The 19,387-nt window shown below is 36.9% G+C and overlaps 1 protein-coding gene across 13 annotated transcripts in view; it reads left to right on the top strand.

Annotated features, from left to right (window-relative positions):
- Positions 1-18,479, top strand: part of MECOM (MDS1 and EVI1 complex locus) — a 578,696-nt gene extending 560,217 nt beyond the window's left edge. For 12 of the 13 annotated variants that reach the window (XM_005886549.2, XM_005886545.2, XM_014533597.1 and 9 more), the window contains 7 exons: positions 187-353; positions 1,421-1,498; positions 5,744-5,913; positions 8,236-8,380; positions 11,926-12,162; positions 13,191-13,374; positions 16,916-18,479. In XM_005886549.2, the coding sequence (XP_005886611.1) occupies positions 187-353; positions 1,421-1,498; positions 5,744-5,913; positions 8,236-8,380; positions 11,926-12,162; positions 13,191-13,374; positions 16,916-17,050 (1,116 nt within the window). In that variant the 3' untranslated portion in view covers positions 17,051-18,479. The remainder of the gene's footprint in view (positions 1-186; positions 354-1,420; positions 1,499-5,743; positions 5,914-8,235; positions 8,381-11,925; positions 12,163-13,190; positions 13,375-16,915) is intronic. The other variant, XM_014533598.1, reaches the window with a different exon arrangement.
- Positions 18,480-19,387: the final 908 nt, after the last annotated feature.

Raw genomic sequence — 19,387 nt, 5'->3', positions numbered from 1 at the left:
AAAATCAATAAATTCTCTTACTGTTTGTTTAATATTGGGACACTACGACCTCTCTCTCTTCAGACCGTTTCATTCAGCAGATTTGATGCTTCCTTTTAATTAATGATGCTCGTGGTTTGCTAGGGATTATTACAGAAGAAAAGGCGTCAGATGGGTCCTTCATGGTTTCGTGCTTTTGCCTTTCAGATGTCAGCTATTGAAAACATGGCGGAGAAGCTGGAGAGCTTCAGCGCCCTGAAACCTGAGGCCAGCGAACTTCTACAGTCAGTTCCGTCCATGTTCAACTTCAGAGCGCCTCCCAGCGCCCTGCCGGAGAACCTCCTGAGGAAAGGCAAGGAGCGCTATACCTGCAGGTACCTGCCAAGTTCATTATGGCTGCCTTTCCAAAAATCTCCCCTCTGATTTCAAAGGCCCTGCTGTTTGTTTTGGAAATTATTCTTGATTGGATGATTAATCGCGACCATGATAGATCTCGAGCACTTCAAAGTACCCTTTATTTAGTGAGATATAAAAATAGTGGTTTTTAAAAAATTATTATTAAATGGGAATTTTAACACAGGCCATTTGGTTGTGATAAATGAGGTTGGAAGCAGTCCAAATACTATCTACTTGTTTCACTTTGATATTTATGAATTTTCTTTCACAGTTAATTATTTTCATCCCGAAGTATACTACTACTGTCCTCAAGCATACATTTATTAATTGTCGTGGCATTGAAAAATAAGGCCATTAATGAAGGACGAATAAGGTCGATGAGTGAAGAAAGCTAGTTAATAAGTTTCTTGTTACTCATCAAGCTTGTTTTTTGTTTCTTTTTTAAAAAAATAAATTACGCTTATAATTTCTACATTGTCTTCAGAAATTTGTGGCATCTGACTCAGGCAAATCAATTTATCTGCTCTTTGGAAAATATGTCACTCTGTTTCCAGAAAAGATTTTCCAGGGACATACCTTGATGGATGAGGTCTTAGAATCTTGTCTGCTCTGATACCACTCAATGTACAGAGAGTTGTCACTGCGGTTAACATGTAAAATGAGTTGAAACATTTGAAATCTGTTTACATCAACCCAGAATCACAGACTCTTGTCATTTTTTTTATCCCCTTGTCTGGCTCAGTTTCATGAATATAAAGATACAGAGTTAATAAAAGAGGCGTATGGGGGTCATCAAAACGAAAGTCTATTTTCATAAACTGCTTGTTTATGCATCACCAAATTCAACCAGATCTTGTAACGCAGCCTTCGTTTGTAGAGTTATTTATATCTTTAGAATGGCTTTATTGCAAATTTTAAATACCAAAGACATGTGAGTTCCATGCAGGATTAATTAAATCGGGAATAAGCATCTGGCATCTACCCGGCTTGAGTGAAACAAAGTCAATTGTACTGACTTTCTCGTATAAACATCTTTTCATAACAGATACTGTGGCAAGATTTTTCCAAGGTCTGCGAACCTAACACGGCACTTGAGAACCCACACAGGAGAGCAGCCTTACAGGTTTGACAATGATTTTTACTCAATATCTTGATAAATATTGTAGTAATTAAAGTGGACGCATTGCCACAATTTTAAAGGAAACTACTTTGAGACATATCTGAATGTATGTCTGTTTAATTTTGAGTCAAAGAAGAATTAATTGATGGCTAGGATGAAAATTAGAAGCATCCTAATTTATTTAATCAAAACTTCTTATATCTCAGTTTAAAAGTTCTAGCAATATCTATTACAGATATGTGTTTAAGAAATGTTGGTCATTTAAAAATTATTTTAGTTCTCTCTTTTCTCAATAATTAGTGCTATTTAATTGAAAATAATTATAGCGTTACAGCCTCTTTTTTCAAACCTAAATCTCGGCTGGGAGTTAACAACTGGGATATTACTCCGCTTTCCCAGGAGAGTTGAGTTAATGTCCACAGGTCTCATTAGGAGGTTAAAAGAATGAACCTTAAACCTGGGAGGAAAAAAAATGTGGAACTAGGGGTCGAACAAGTAAAATAAAACATATTATAGGAAGAGGGGCAATTCCACCAACAATTTCTAAAGTACCTCTTAGATTATTCTGTTAAATGTCAAGATCAGCCACAAGACATATGAGCACATATCTAATTTTAATATTACTGTTTACTAAAGAATGAAAGTAATCAGTATTCTCCCTTCCAGTTTTAAAATATAACCTACATTATTTACTATGCAATGCTTTGCACATAGTATTAGGTACTCATAAATATTTCTTCAAAGAATGAATGTTGTTTATCTTTAGTGATAGTGTAATTTCATTCTGCTTTGAAATTCTTATGCATTGCATATGTGTAAAATTATTTTTGTCTGAATGCTCACTTTTCCATTAAAAATAAATTATTTATTAGGTTTCAAAGTCTTTTTACATGCAAAGAATAAAAGAAATGGGCAGACCAATGCTTATTTGAAGATAATGGAAATTTAAGGAGAAAACTAGAGGGACTTAAGCAGAAATTAATGAAGTGTTTTCTGAGATTCTTTGCTTTCCTACATGTTTTATAAATGACTAATCATAAGTAATATTTATATTTTATATGTGATAGAATACACTTGATATAATAGGTCTCAGAGATATATATAAATGGAAAGTTTTAAGTACTTTCCCTTTTGGAAAAAAATTTTAGATTCCCAGAAATTGTACTTAAGCGAAAGATGTCCACATTTACATTTTGTTATGGCCAAGGGTCGCATAGGCAACTATGATATTACTAGAGGCCTGGTGCATGGAATTCATGCACTCGAGGGAGTGGGGGAGTCCCTCAGCCCAGCCTGTGCCCTTTCACAGTCTGGGAGCCCTGCGATCTATCATCCCAAAGAGGTAGGCCCTGCCCACCTGGCAAGGGCTCTGCAATGGATCACCCCCCCGCAGAGGGAGGCCCTGCCCACCCGCTGCAGGGCTGCTGCTGGGTAGCCTGGGCCTCCCTCTTTGGGGTAATCCATCGCAGGGCTCTGCCATTGATCGTCCCAAAGAGGTAGGCCCTGCCCACCTGATCGGGACTCCACGATGGATCGCCCCCACAGAGGGAGGCCTCATCCACCCACTGCCATCCGCTGGTCAGTGGCCTGGCCTTCCCTTTTTGGGGCGATTGTGGAGCCCCCCGATGGATCAATCACCCTGCTGGCTAGTGGCCTGAGCCTCCCTCTGCAGGGCAATCGTGGGGCAATGGCCAGGCCCCCAACCAATTGCATTGCACCCACCTTGTCTGGCCTGGTGCCAGTGGGTGTCATAACGTGGTCATCTGGAAGGTCATCCGGGAGGTCGTTCTGCTGTTCGGTCATTCAGTCGATTTCCATATTACACTTTTATTATAGATGCTTATTTTACTCTTTCTTTATACCTCAATTCAGTGGTGTTATTCCATCTCAAATATGGGGCTATTATTGTCTGTGTATTTTTAAAAACACAAACCAAAATATGTGCATAGCTAGAGATCTTAATTATTTACCCAGCTCCTCTGTTTAACAAGTGAACAGGTTCAGATCCACGGATGCTAATTGCTTTCTATAAAGTCAGGTGTTGATAGACCCAGAATTAAAACCCAGGCCTGGAGCTCTCACGTCAGGGTTTACATCCAAATTCTCACTAGTTTATTGCTTATGATTGTGCTATGTGTTTATTCATTTTAAGTATTTCTGAAGCTTAGGCTTTTAACCACCTACTAATTTATTTGAGGAGAGTGGAATGATTTTTTTAAATTTTTTATTTAAGAGCACTCAACCTTTTGGCCAAGACATTAACAAAGGAAAGATACAAAGTAACAGATAATTATTATCCTTATTGGCCAATTTTATTTATATTAGAGTGGATGATGTTTATTAAATTTGGAAAAGCCCCTTTTCATACAGGCAGAAAGTTGGAAGCATGTCAATGATAAAATCTCTCTTCCTTACAATTTGTGTAGAAACTGTTCTGGTGGAAAGTTTTCTAAAGTGTTTTTCTAAAGTGTTTTATGGGAAGATACGTTTTCTCTCTCAGTATTTCCCAGGTTGTTCTGCTTAGCATACAACACAGTTGTGCTCATTGTACCATGGCTGTCAACTTCAGTGAGCCCAGGAATTTGACTATTATGGAGAAGGCCAAGACTCACTCTCTCTCTCTCTCTCTCTCTCTCTCTCTCTATATATATATATATATATATATACACACACACACACACACACACACATATAGTGGGGCAAAAGTAAGTTTACAGTTGTGAGTTCGTGAAACAGGGTTTATTCTTGTATAATTATTTATTAATTATTGTATTATTTTCCATACGAACAACTATAAACCTACTTTTGCCCATCCTGTGTGTGTGTGTGTGTGTGTGTGTGTGTGTATTTTTTTTCTTTTCAAAAACAGAGGCTAAAATATTACAACTACTATCAACGTGGGGTTTCACACACTTTTAAATTAATATTATAAGTGGGGAAAGTTAAGGAACCTCAAGATGCCAGAATAGTTTCTTAAAGGGGAAAATTAAATCAGTCCTTGAGTTGGTTTATTGATACTATGCCAAAGTAACTAGTTTAACAGATTTCTTTTCCCCACTGAGCTAACGAGACTTCTGGCATCACCTAGAGACAGCCGTAGAAGCCCAAACACTTGGCGTGGAATGGGGTGATTTTTGATGGAGAGCACTTGAGCCACTGAGTCTGCATTCAGAAGTGGGAGGAGAAGGGCCCTTCACACATGGAAGAATGAGTGAAGAAATTTCTGGCTGCTAAGTTAAAAATTTTCACTTAAAAGTTATCTGGAGAAACTTGGTATTTTTCTTTCAAGCAGTATATATACAAAAAAAATACAAAACGCATAATGTAATCTCTACTTTAACATGCTAGAGAATACCCCATAAATTACCACTTGTTTTCCTCAACCATAAGAGCTGGGTGGGAGAGGGATTGCATTTTCATCTTGTGTCTAAAGGAAAACTTCCAAATATTACCTAACTAATAATAAGTGCTTTCCTGAAAAACTGACCTGGTTCAGAACTGCTACAGACACTTTAACAAAAATAGAAATGGAAAATTGGGGGAGTGGAGAGGGGAGGGGAGTGAAGGGAGACTTTTTTGTTTTTATTCCAAAAGGAGAATGTAGTGGCACTCTTACTTTCTTTTGTAAGTTTAAAAATTAATAGAGTAAAGGATTTGGGGGATCTTAATCACTACAGATTATAAAAATCAGTATCTTTGGTATCAGACTAAACTATTCACATTTTTTCAGTTTTAAAAGTTTGGAAAGTTTATTGCTATTTTGGAGAAGATAAAAGAATTTCCTCTAGGATTAGCAAGTGAGAAAGTGAATTGACTAAGAAATTATTTAATTAAACTGACTTTTTTTATAAAAAATGATCTTTTCACTTTATGTGCAGAATTTGTGGATTTGCTTCATGTTTGTTTGAAAATGATTTAATTGTTCTCAGAGGAAAATAAAACAATACTGCTAGTTCTTAATGTTCTTAATTTTACGAGGTTTATTTTCAATATTAGAACTGATTACGCTAGTAAATTTAGGATCCATCAAATCACCAATATTTTTATTATCGTTTTTCATAAAGTCATGAGAATCTTTAAAGCAATCAGTCTATTGGAATTGAAAAGTTGACTGTGTGAACAGTGTTCTTGCTTGTGCCGTTTCTCCAAAATGTTGTTTTCTAGGTGATAATTCTGGATATTGGGGTTACTGTTCTTGAGAAATATCTTTTGATTTGCCTGCCAACATTCTCTGTGTTTATTTTTCAGGTGCAAATACTGTGACAGATCCTTTAGCATATCTTCTAACTTGCAGCGGCATGTTCGCAACATCCACAATAAGGAGAAGCCCTTTAAGTGTCATTTATGTGATAGGTGTTTTGGTCAACAAACCAACTTAGACAGACACCTAAAGAAACATGAGAATGGGAACATGTCTGGTAGGTAATCAGTTGTGTTGTGAGGAGACGATGGCTTTTTTAAAATGCGAAATGTTAATCGCGCTTCTCTCATTCCACGTGGACTCTAGAATCAGATTCTGTTGGAAAAATTGGCAACATGTTTTCCTGGAGATTTTAGGATGATGTGATCGTTGAATAATATACAACTCAGAGCCTTGTTTGAATGATCTTTTCTTCTCCTGGATTCATCTCTGTGGGCAGTCTCCATGAGGAGCATGACTCAGACTCTCAGGAGACTTAGAAATCAAGATTTCCTGAATTGCAGGGAACAATCTTTCCACCTATTGGCACAGACTGTGCCCCGGGAGTGTAGGATTTCCGGAGCGCAGCACCAGAACACCACGTTCTGAATATTGACCAGAAACCCGTGGCTGCTTTTGCAGCAGTTCTGGAGCTGGGAGAACCTCTGCTGGGTAACTTTGTTAGAGATCAGTGATAGGAGATTGTGGACACGATCAGAGTCACCCATAACAAATGACAGTGGTATGTGGTTTTGGTCACAAATTCTGATGTAGAATTAAGTTAAAAGTGGCAAAAACACACACACACACATACAAAAAACACACACAAAAAAACTTCCCTTAGCCCAGACCTGTCAGCACATAGCAGAAGAAGTGGTGGGTTTTCTTGCCTTTGGATTCCAATAGTTAGATACTAAACCATTAACATCTCCCTGCTGGCATATGTATGTGGAGCCAATCTGTGCAGCCACAATTTGTTTCTAGAGAATTAAGAAAGTAATTTGGGGGTGGGAGGAAAGGGTGAGTATGGAGTTCAGGAAAAGAGATTTTTAAGAACAGAAAAGAATTGGATTTATACAAAGTATAAATCTTTACTTAGGGAATGCATTTTTTTAATGAATTCTTCCTCCACTGTACAGGCATATAACTTATGATCTTGGATGACTACTACTTAGTCATTTCCCACAAAACAAGAAATCAAATGATCATGATTTTAAAATATCAGATTTTAGAGACAGAAGTCTAATCCAATATACAATACTAGAAGCCCGGTGCACGAAATTTGTGCACTGGGGTCGGGAGGGGGTGTCCGTCAGCCCAGCCTGCACCCTCTCCAATCTGGGACCCCTCAGGGGATGTCCGACTGCCAGTTTAGGCCTGATCCCTGCCAGCCTGATCACCCCCTAACCACTCCCCTACCAGCTTGATCAATGCCTAACTGCTCCCCTGCTGGCCTGGTCCCCCCAACTGCCCTCCCCTGCCGACCATTTTGTGGCGGCCATCTTGTGATCACATGGGGGCAGCCATCTTGTGCGAGGGCATGATGGTCAATTTGCTTATTACCTCTTTATTATGTAGGATTGGCTATACTTTCCAACACTGTGCACCCTTACAGTATGCTATGAAAAAGTTCTAGTTAAAATTATTTCATAAATAAAATAGATAAGTTAAAAAATGTAATGTGTCATAGCTGAATACTTACTTATTGACCCAGATTATAAATGTATTAAGTTGAGGGAAGTTCTAAACCCCTTGGTTTTGTCATCTAGACTATTGTGATGAACTGTTAAATTGCTAATATTTTGTGGGCATGAAGTGATTGTTAGTGTAGAGTCTGACCACATATGAAGTTGCACAGTCTACCAATGGCTCAGCCCACCAAGTCAGAATGCAGGATTTTCTGCATGTTGTCAGTCTGTTTTGGTAACACACTTAAGCACTGGAGCAATAAATACATGTTGACTGCAACCGGGACTGATGTAGTTTCTTCTGGCAGAAGCCATTTAAGACTTCTCTATAATTTGCTTCACCCTCATTGGATGCACAAAACCATTCCCATGTCACAGTGGGAATAAGAGGAAGCTACTGGGAGAAATAACATCTTTGGGAGACTATACCCAGCCGTGGGCAAACTACGGCCCGAGGGCCAAAACACACTTAAGCACTGGAGCAATAAATACATGTTGACTGCAACCGGGACTGATGTAGTTTCTTCTGGCAGAAGCCATTTAAGACTTCTCTATAATTTGCTTCACCCTCATTGGATGCACAAAACCATTCCCATGTCACAGTGGGAATGAGAGGAAGCTACTAGGAGAATAACATCTTTGGGAGACTATACCTCATGAGTCCAATGGTTCAAAATATTCCCCAAGGGACTTTCATTGGCATGTGTACTGTGATAAATTAGGATGGCCTTGACCTCCTAAAGTTACCATTATTAATATTCAAAGAGCCTGTTTGGGGAAACAACACTGACCAAATGAAGAAGGAATGCAATTCAAAATAAGTTGCCATCTAAATAATAGTCTTTTTCACACAAGGCCTTCTCTCCCCTCAGGTACGGCAACATCTTCGCCTCATTCTGAACTGGAAAGCACAGGTGCGATTCTTGATGACAAGGAAGATGCTTACTTCACAGAAATTAGAAATTTCATTGGGAACAGCAACCATGGCAGCCAGTCTCCCAGGAACACAGAGGAGAGGTAAAGCTGGTTTTTAAACTCGTGATTTCTGAAACGAACATCTTTCCAGATACATTTGCTGCGTTTATTTTTGTTATTAATATACTACTGTTATTCCTACCACCCGTGGCTGGCACTTATTTTGAGATTAAATATGAAATGCTCTTCTAAGCACTTCACATGGATTAATTCATTTAATTGTCTTAGTAACACTACCAGATAGCGACCATTATTATGTAATTTTATCTTTGAAGGAAATGGAGACATCTAAGGTTAAAACGCTTGCCAGAGGTCATATAAGTGATAAGTGGGATTCAACCTGGGCTGACTGATTCCAGAGCCCAGGCTTTTGCCACCAGTCTGTTCTGCCTTTCTTGATAGCTAACTAGAATATTTTATCAAAAATTACCAAGGAGAAGGGAATAACAACACCACAGGGATTCATTTGAATCACTGGGCAATAGTGGCTACTATTATATGTCATGTGTTGTATATATTACATATTTTATGACTATAAGTATGACTGTATATATCTGTATATATATTTATGTATATGTACATATTGTTTAAAGTACTCATTGAGTGTCATATACATCTCCTTTTAGAAACCATTGGAGACTTCTTAATAAGATTCTATCACCTCCTTATATGCTATCAGTGCATGCCCATAGAATTCTGTCATGTTGGTTTCAGTGGATAGGATCATCCTTACTTTTAGTTACCTGGTGCACTGGATCCCTCTTGTCTCATCATCAACATTAAGCACATATGGCTTAATTCATAAAGAAAACTTTTAATGCTGCTAATAAGAATAACACTTACCTAGTGTTTTACATTTTATATGAAGTTAATGAAACATGATTTTACCAAAACTACTGATTTTTTCTTATCTGTAAGTTATAATTAAATATACAATATTGAGAACCAGATATTTCTAAACATAGCTATCCAATGGCCTATTCAATTAAGATACTACATCATAAATTTTTTAAAAAAAATTTTTATTGATTTTAGAGAGTATGGGAAAGGGAGAGAGAGATAGAAACATCAATGATGAAGAGAATCATCAATCAGCTGCCTCCTGCATGCTCCCTACTGGGGATCAAGCCTGGAACCTGGGCATGTGCCCTGACCGGGAATCAAGCTGTGTGCGACCTCCTGGTTCATGGGTCGATGCTCAACAACTGAGCCACACCGGCCAGGGCACTACATTGTAAATTTTAAAGTCATATGGAATTAGTTAATAAAAGTACCATTACTTTTCACCATACAAGTATTATTGTTAGTTTCTCTATTTTTGATGCTATTAAAAGTCAAAGTTAATTATGTTAGACAAATTTTCCATTAAGGCAAGCTTCAAATAAACATTATTTCCCAAAATAATATAAAAATATATGACCACTTCTATCCTTCAAGTTGTATAAAAGTGTATCAAAGGAAAAAAGGAGAGATCTGCTATTGTGTGGCCTTTTTCAGCCTTTAAGAAGTGCAGTTGGATGTATCTTTTCCTCTGCTCATGAGAGAGAGAAAGAGAGAGAGAGAGAGAATCAAAAGTAAAAACTAGTAACAAGTAAGAAAGATAATCTTGCATTTTGATAATGATATTTACATGATGCAAATAAGAAACAGTAAACAAACAAAAAACATAATTTGGGTTCTGAGATGCCTATTCAGATTTTCTAGCCCTTAATTGGAGATTTGTGAACTTTATAGCTGCAACATCTGGCTTCAACATGTCTAAACAGCACAGAAGTAAGAAGATTGAGTCATCTAACTACCCCCCCATCTCCTATCAGACTACTTTTGATGAATAATTTATCCCCGATAAGTTGCCACATTTGAAAGCATAATTAACAAATAGGCTTTCTTAATCATGTTGGCTTTGTTAATTTTGGTTTTCATCCATGCACTCTTTTGTTCTTTTACTTTTTCTTTCATTTTTTAAAATAACAATTTCAATCCATTTAAGAGCAAGTTGGCAGTGTAACTGGAAACTAATAATTATGTCTGTGCAAAACATGTTTTCATCATTCTCTGATAAAAGAGGTTAAGAGATTAGTTGTATAAAAAACTTACTAACGATGATATGATTTTTGCTGGTTAAATAGGCTTTTACTATGTGCATCTGTCACACCCAAGATTGTTTTATTTATTGTTTACCCTGGGAATCTAAATTTTAAATGCTCTTGTGTTTCTAAATGTGGGAAAGTGATGGATTTATCACTGGTACCTGATTTTCCATAGTCTGGAAAATAGTTACATTAAATGTTAAAATTGCATATGACTGTAACAATAACATAACCGTGTCAGCAAGTTTTTTAATTAGTAAATAAAACAAAATGGAAAGATTTTGAATGGCCCGGGAATCGGAAGACTTAGATGCCTATGATAGTTTAATCTTTAAAAAGCTTTCTGAACTTGGGCAAGTGTCTTCACTTCCCTGGCCATATATCTTTAAAAGGAGATAGGAGAAGACATTCTCTGAAATATCCAGAGCCCAAGCGTTTGCCACCAGTCTGTTCTGCCTCACCCTCTCTCCTTGTTGTATGAACAAAAGCATTCCCAAAACTTATGCAAAACAAGTGATAATTATTTTGCAGCTTATTTTCAACTTTTAAATTTTACCATGAAATTTAACTTTAATTTACACATATTTTAATGTTTACTTTAAAGCCAGAAAAATTTATCCTGGTTTCATAAATGCTCTCAAATGTATTAAATTAGGATGTCTATATAATTTAACTTTTTTATAATTAAACTTTTGAATCACATATTGCAATCCTTCTAGCTACAACCTAAAATATTACAAATGACTTTTTAAATATAATAGTCTTCCTTTTTATCATTATATTTGATATGCTTGCTTAAGTAAGCTTCAAAAGATATTTGTACAATTACATTTTTAGATCATTTCCCACCTCAATGTTATCGTGGGATAAAGGAACTTTTTTACATTCAAGCCATCAAGGGTAACTTGAAAGTGATACAAAGAAGTGCACCCTCAAATATTTCAAAGTGTGAATAGATGTCTAAGTGGCATATACCACCAATGTTACCTAGAAATGTCTAATACTGGTTGGTCTTTGGCAGCAACCTTACCAGTTTTTTGGAACTCTTAGATTCACTTTAGACATGTGTGTTGGCCTTCTTTCAATGTTGCTCAGGAATATGAGTTTTCCAGAAATCTATTATTTTAATTGGTGGGTACTTATATGATGATTTGGTAACATTATGTAAAGAAAACATTGGTGTGCTTTTTATAGCATATATAACGATATCATTTATCAGGCAAAAGCCTGATAAGGAATCGGAGACTGGATTGTTTTTCCAGTTCTGCTGGAGGCTCTATTTATAATCTGAATAATCACCCAATTATTTTTTTCTTTATTTTCTTATTTGTGAGGTTACATTATTTTCCCATGGTTGCCATAAAGCATAAACAATAAAATTACTATTGAAGTGTTAAAAAGGTAAACTGTTTTTACGAAGACACAATAATAAAGCTAAATGCATGTTTAAACAGGAAACCAGTAACTGGACCCCTTTCTTTTTTATGGTTTTGAAAGAATGAATGGCAGTCACTTTAAGGATGAGAAGGCTTTAGTGACCAGTCAAAATTCAGATTTACTGGATGATGAAGAAGTAGAAGATGAGGTGCTGTTGGATGAGGAGGATGAAGACAATGATATTACTGGAAAAACAGGAAAGGAACCAGTGATGAGTAATTTACATGAAGGAAACCCTGAGGATGACTATGAGGAAACCAGCACCCTGGAGATGAGTTGCAAGACATCCCCAGTGAGGTAAGTGCCTCAGGTGACACCAATAAATAAGCAAGAGTAGATACACCTGATTATAATTCTTCTGGCTCTGTTCCACCTGGGAATCTTTTTACAATCCTGATTTCCAGGCCTTATCTTCCGGAAATTCTGTTTCTTTGTTATGGGGTGGGGCCACAACATTAGTAACAAAGAAACAGAATTTCCGGAGGATGAGGCCCAGAAATCAGGATTTTAAAAAGATTCCCAGGTGATTCTAATGTGCAGCCAAGGTTGAGAACCACTGCATTAGAGCAATACTACAGGTGATACGCAGTCTGTGAGTAATAAATCATAAAAATTGAATTTGAGTTAGCAAAGCGTACACAGTGGAGTAAGGATAATGTGGCCATCAACATAACCCACTAGCATATAAATATATCAGTGTTTGTGGAACTCTGATTAACCTGAGGTAGGAAGGGTAAATGAAAATTACTCAAGTACCCAAGCATTTATTTAGACTCTATCTAAAAAACTTAAAGAAAAATAGAGATTTCAACATTATCTAATTCATTCAATAATCTGGTGTTATTACTTAAATATTATTGAGATAAATTTCACTTCACTTGATATATATATATATGTAATCCATATAGACGACAGATTTTTACATGGAAAATTAACCAAATAGTTAAATTGATAGGAATATTATATTTTCATATGGATAGTGGGTGCTAACTAAATATTATCATAACTGGCTTTATTTTAAATGGAAATGATAAAGGTATGAATTCTGTCTCCACTGCATTGCTGATTCCACATGTCATTGACTTTACCTCTTTATGTCAAATATATGCTTGCTTTAGTTATACAAAATTTTGAAAGAAATATATCTTAATATACAATATGTGTGAACCTTTTAAAGCACCCAATAATTGATGCATGCTACTTTTTCCTGCAAATATAATATGACATTCGACAACTGTATAGATTCAAGTGAAAAGTGATTTGGTTGCATAACAAACTGAAAAAGAAAAAAAAATCCTCTGTGCTCTCCTATTGGTTCATTTTAGGTATAAAGAGGAAGAATACAAAATTGGACTTTCTGCTCTAGATCATATAAGGCACTTCACAGATAGCCTCAAAATGAGGAAAATGGAAGATAATCAATATACTGAAGCTGAGCTCTCTTCTTTTAGTACTTCCCATGTGCCAGAGGAACTTAAGCAGCCGTTACACAGAAAGTCCAAATCACAGGTATATATCTCCCAGCAGTATAGCATCCTGGTGACAGCGTGCCTTTGGTGCCAAAAGACAGCTATTCTTGGTTTGCAGTATTCTAGAATCTGAACAGGTTCAGATGCTTTACTCACAATGTTCAAATCTTTACTTTCTGTGACTGAATCCAGACTAGTTAACCAACACAGCAATTAATATGGCTGCATTCTGCACAGAAACTCTGTGACAAACCCTATCCTGTAATAATCGCTCCTTTATGTCCCAGTTCCCTTGCTCCTGTATTGATGGTCCATAATGTTGCTTGCACCTACTTATATATTACATCAGAATTGTTTTCTAACTGCCTTGTGTCTATAATTTTTGTCAACCTAATTATATTTTAAGATATTTTAGAAAGTAAAGTCTATCCTCTATTTTTTTTGTGGCTTGCTATATATAGTTAATTTACAAGTCATTTAATTATAGAATTTAGGAGTAAACTGAAAATCAGAGATAAAGTGAGTTGCCAATAGTCTGCAGCAACTTAAGTGCAGATCTGGAAATAAAATGTATCAATTTTTATTGAATGAATTAATGAGTGGTGCCCAAGTTCGTTGGACTCTACAGCATTCTATCAGCTCTATGGTAACTAAAATAAATCCATTTAATGATCCCTAAATACCAATTAAAAGAGCCTCAGATCTTTTATCACAAAAAATAGGAAGTCAGCACTTTCTGTGTGATATCCACACTCAACCAGATTGTTTATTCAGATCAATTAAAAAAAAGAAACTTCCTGTTATTACCATATTTTTGGTCACTTTGGTCTACCTATTTGACTCATTAATCCATTTTGGAAGTGGTAATCATATGAATTTTCTATTTGAGATGTTTTGGGCTGCTCTTAAGAGCAAATGTGGTCATATTTCAACTAAGGTGGGGAAAATATTTTGCCAACAGAATAATATACGTTTTTACATATCAGTAAATTCAGTAAAAACTCTAAGATATCATGTATGCTAGTAGGCAACATAAATGTTCTTTCTGAACTGAAGTAAGAGCAGCCTGCCCCAACACTGGAGTTTCCAAACTCCATGAACTTGAGAACAGAGCACCATGGCTGTAGGTGCCATGTCCTCATTGTAAAGTGGGGTGAGTGGAGAAGATATCTAAGAGCTCTTTCTGCTCGATGAGTCAATAGGGATACAAATGAATTGTTCCTTTTCTAACATGAAAAGTAAACTAGCCAGAGTAGACCTCATTTTCACTTTGAGGCAACCATAAGAGGTGGCCAATGTTGTTTTAAACCCTCGATTCTCCATTCTTCCTTCCTAGTTGATCAGAGATAGTGGGGACCCTGGTTTTCTTTGGTCTTTTTAATTATTAAAAATTATTCCACAAAAATGCTTTTCATTATAAGACATAAGACCTAAAAATCCTTTAAGCTGTCAGAAGTGAATGGAAAGCAGAAGGGCCTGAAAATCTAGAGATAATTGGTGTGATATATTTCAGTACCAGCATTTTTGACATAAAGTGACTGCCCAGCTGAGCTAACAATTACCATCACCAGAAATAATAGCATTTTGCAATCCTAGCTCATATTTTTATTGTTACTTGATAATGTCATATGTATTGGTTTGAAAATAGTCAGGCCTTTCTGCAAACTGTCTTTCATGAGTCTCTTTATTCATTTATTCGACTGTTATTAGCTTTCAGTTATGTGCTGGAAACTGATCCTTGTGCATGAAAATGTTTATTTCCTTTGATTACCAAAAGGCAGATGCTTTACTCAAAACATTCCTCTATTTACTCTGTGATTTTCATAGTGATCGAGTCCCAGATAGTTGACTAATACAACAGCGGCTACATGTTACCTGGAATACTCTCTGAAAAACCTTATCCTACAAAAATGAATTTCATGATTCTAGGTACTATTTATGTTAGGTACACGGAGCTAGGCACTTTATGGAAGTTAGTGCTTGTGATTCCCCCACAACTCTTTGAGGCAGGTTTTTGTTATTGAATCACAATAACAAAATTCCCATTTTATATGAGTAAAGTGACCTTGAGAGGTTAAGCAACTTGCCAAAGGTCACACAACTAGTTGAGGTGAGAAGCCAGGATTAAAACTCAGGATTCCAAAATTGTCTCTGTACTCAGCCTTCCAAATATCAGAATAGGTTTCGTTAAAAACCATTTCATAATAGTTTTTATCTTTGCTCTCTAACTCTGGGTACATAATTAGAATAGATGTTTCATTTCCATGTTCATTTCACCCATACTTTAAACTATACAAAGGACAGGGACTCGGTATTGTTTATCCTTGGTTCCCCGAGGCCTAACACAGTGCCTGGAATAGAGTAGAGGCTTAGGACATATTTGTTAGATATCTGCTGAGACTTTGTAGAGGTCCAGAAGGCAACTTGCATACATAAGAGTCAAATGTGTACATTTAGAGCGATGACCCAGCAAATCAAAAGCAGCCTGCAAGGGCAGATTTCCTAACTGAATGCCATGATTAGGAAGAAACCACAGACCAGCCGCATGTCTCAGCATGACTCCCAGAGATGAAATTCTGCTTCACAACAGAGGCATTTTGTCTTTGTTTACAGACAGTGGAATGTCTTTGGCAGGACTTTAATGATTCCACTTCAGCAGCATTTTGACAAGCAAGTTTAGCAATGGATGAGACCAACAATAGCAAATCAACAGTGAAAAGTTCACTCCCAAGTCAAGACCAAACATTTCATTTGAATATTTTACTTGGCAGCAAGTGGCGGATTCGCTGAACAGTTATTTAGAATTTGACATGATAACAGGGAAGAAAGGGCACTTCCGCACAGAGCACTTCCAAGCACCTACTGCGCGGCAGGCACTGGAGCACACGTGGGTCAGAATGCTGTTGTTTCTTGCGTCTTACTTTATTGTTTGATAGACCTGATTGATCTACCTCAGCTTTCAAAGTCTTTGGGTGTCAACATTGACTATTTCAAGTATGGAAGGGAACTGGAAAAAGAACACTGAATTAAAAGTTAGGCAGAAGTAAATTTAAATTATGCCTCTTCACTAACTGGTCAAGTGACCTTGGGCAAGTCACTTCACCTTCAGTGCTCTCAGTTATAAAGTGCAGGAGTCCATGGACTGTTTCTTCTACTCGACTACAGTGCTGTCAATATGACTATGTCTTATTCATATTTGCAGTTTCCATCATAAGCACACGATGATATTTTTGGTGAGTTGAATGTGTGCAGGGACAGTGGATGCATGATTGATTTATGGTTGGAGGGGGATGACTCCTGTTTCTTAATGGAGGCACTACTGAAATGTTAGATAGGGTAATTAATGTTTTGTTCTGTAGATCATATCACTGTTTTGGTCCCTAGGCACCGAAGGCCAGCAGTAATTCCATGTCATTAAAACACAAGCACACAAAAATGTTCCACGCTTTCTCAAACCCTCCCAAGGGGCAGCTCCTACTCAGGCCTTCTCTCTCTGACATTCACCAATACTGTTCTGCAAATTAAAAGTGATGTATTTCAAATGCCATTTACTGAGACTCTCCTTTTTTTTTTTACCCCAGGCATATGCTATGATGTTGTCATTGTCTGAGAAGGAGTCCCTCCATTCGACATCCCACAGTTCTTCCAACGTGTGGCACAGTATGGCAAGGGCTGCCGCGGAATCCAGTGCCATCCAGTCCATAAGCCACGTATGACATTCCCAAGGTTGACAGAGTGGGACCAAGTCCAGCAGTAGCACGGCTCTTTCCTATAGGACTATTTAAAAGACTGCTGAGCAGAATGCCTTAGAAACCCAAAGGGTCACTCATTTAAAGTCCGGTGACCTTAAACTGAATGAGTAATAAAAGAAAGAAAGCAAAAGAAAGAAAAAAGGAAACTATTTATTCTCGATATTTTGTTTTGCACAGCAAAGGCAGCTGCTGACTTCTGGAGGATCGATGCGACTGAGAGCGATTCAATGAACATGAAAACCTTGCTGGGGAAAAGGCATCTTCCAGTCCACCCTGCCCCAGAGAGGGGGTGGGGGGAGGGGCAGTTGAGATGGCAGCATTGATAGGAACGAACACTCCATAGAAACTGAATTCTTTTTTTGTTTTTTTTGTCCAAGATCACCTGACACATGATTGGGAACAGTTGCTTTTAATTACAGATTTAATTTTTTTTTCTTTGTTAAAGTTTTCTGTAATTTAACCCTTTGAAGATGGAAGTAGTTGGATGAAATGCACACTCGATTATTAGAGAAACTGATAACAGGGAGTACTTGTTTCCCATTAACTTTTTGCCTTCTTACGTACATTGTTTAAAATTAGGGAGAAAGGGTATGTGTATATTGTAAACTATGGATGTTCAATGCTCAAAAAAAAAGGTTAAGTAACCTGTCCATCACCAGTATCACTGTACCACTACACTAATACATGTTTGCCAAATCCTTGTAATAACATCTTTTATTTTAGACAATCATGTCACTGTTTTTTTTTAATGTTTAATTTTTGTGTGTGTTGCGTGTATCCTGTATTTATTTGTTGGCAAACTATTGTTTGTTGATTAAAATAGCACTGTTCCAGTCAGCCACTACTTTCTAAAGTCTGAGGCACGCCCCTTTCCGAATTTCCAAGGACCAAGGTGACTAGACCTGTGTATGGGGAGTGCCCAACGGTGTTTGGCTTTTCTTAACATTCCTTTTGTTGTTGTTGTTTTGTTTTCCTTTCTTAATGAGCTAAATGCGAATAGATGCAACTTAGTTTTTGTAATACTGAAATCGATTCAATTGTATAAACGATTATAATTTCTTTCATGGAAGCATGATTCTTCTGATTAAAAACTGTACCCATATTTTATGCTGGTTGTCTGCAAGCTTGTGCGATGTTATGTTCATGTTAATCCTATTTGTAAAATGAAGTGTTCCAGACCTTATGTTAAAAGAGAGACGTAAATAACAGACTGTATTCAGTTATTTTGCCCTTTATTGAGGAACCAGATTTGTTTTCTTTTTGTTTGTAATCTCATTTTGAAATAATCGGCAAGTTGAGGTACTTTCTTCAAATGCTTTGTACAATATAAACTGTTATGCCTTTCAGTGCATTACTATGGGAGGAGCAACTAAAAAATAAAGACTTACAAAAATGGTTCTTTTTCCCACTGTGTGGTATTTTCCCTTCTCATGCAATTTTAGTTTCCCTTTGGGATCCAGTGATTTAAAGATACGATGTCTGGGGCCCTGATGCCCTACCAGATACATGGAATGTAGAGCGTGCTTTTATTGTTTTGAGATGACATAAGGGATAGCCCTTGGTCCATAGGAGTTGGGGTATCTCCTACTCATCGTTCTCAACTTTCTCTCTGTGGTACGAAGTCAGTGCTCATGTGCAGCTCTCTGCTATCACTCCATGTCTGCAGCACCCGTTTTAATTAGGGCAGAACAACCTACAGTTTTTCAACCGAATTTCACATAGTGCATGCCAAAGGAGTTTTTGCTTTTGATTCTATACATACTATTAACTGATTCACAAGGGGGGAAGAAACAAGCCCTTTAAATTTTCTGTGATCTTTTTAAGTCTGCCCATGTGCAATTGTCATGTTTGCATGGTTATAAACAGAGGATAGATATAATTTTATGTTTTCTTTCTTTAGTAAGGCAAAAAACACCCCTATATTTTTTGTATATTGCTACAAATTCTTCAAAATGATCAGTTAGCAGTTGCTCCATAATCCGTCAGGTTTGATCTATAATTTCTTCAATCATTTCAATTTTGTTGAAAATTTAAGTTTTCTACTTCTCACTTATGTAAGTAGTAGTACTCTCATTTTTATGATCATAATTGTATGTGTGTTATACATGTACACATAGGGTTGGAATGGGAGGAGTGGTGTTTTCATATGATAAATTCTCTGGTGGGGGGCCAATTATGAACATATTTTTCTGTTTAAATATAAGCCAATTGCCTTAGAATATGGCTATTGCAATTTAGGCCAGTTGTAGAGGTTTTAAGGCCTGAAAAATAAATAAGTATGACACATGGAAATAGATCCAG

Source organism: Myotis brandtii, unplaced genomic scaffold, assembly GCF_000412655.1.
Source record: "Myotis brandtii unplaced genomic scaffold, ASM41265v1 scaffold99, whole genome shotgun sequence".
NCBI classification, from domain to species: Eukaryota; Metazoa; Chordata; class Mammalia; order Chiroptera; family Vespertilionidae; genus Myotis; species Myotis brandtii.
Note: the sequence above shows the minus strand (reverse complement) of the source record. Positions and strands in the feature narration are given on the sequence as shown.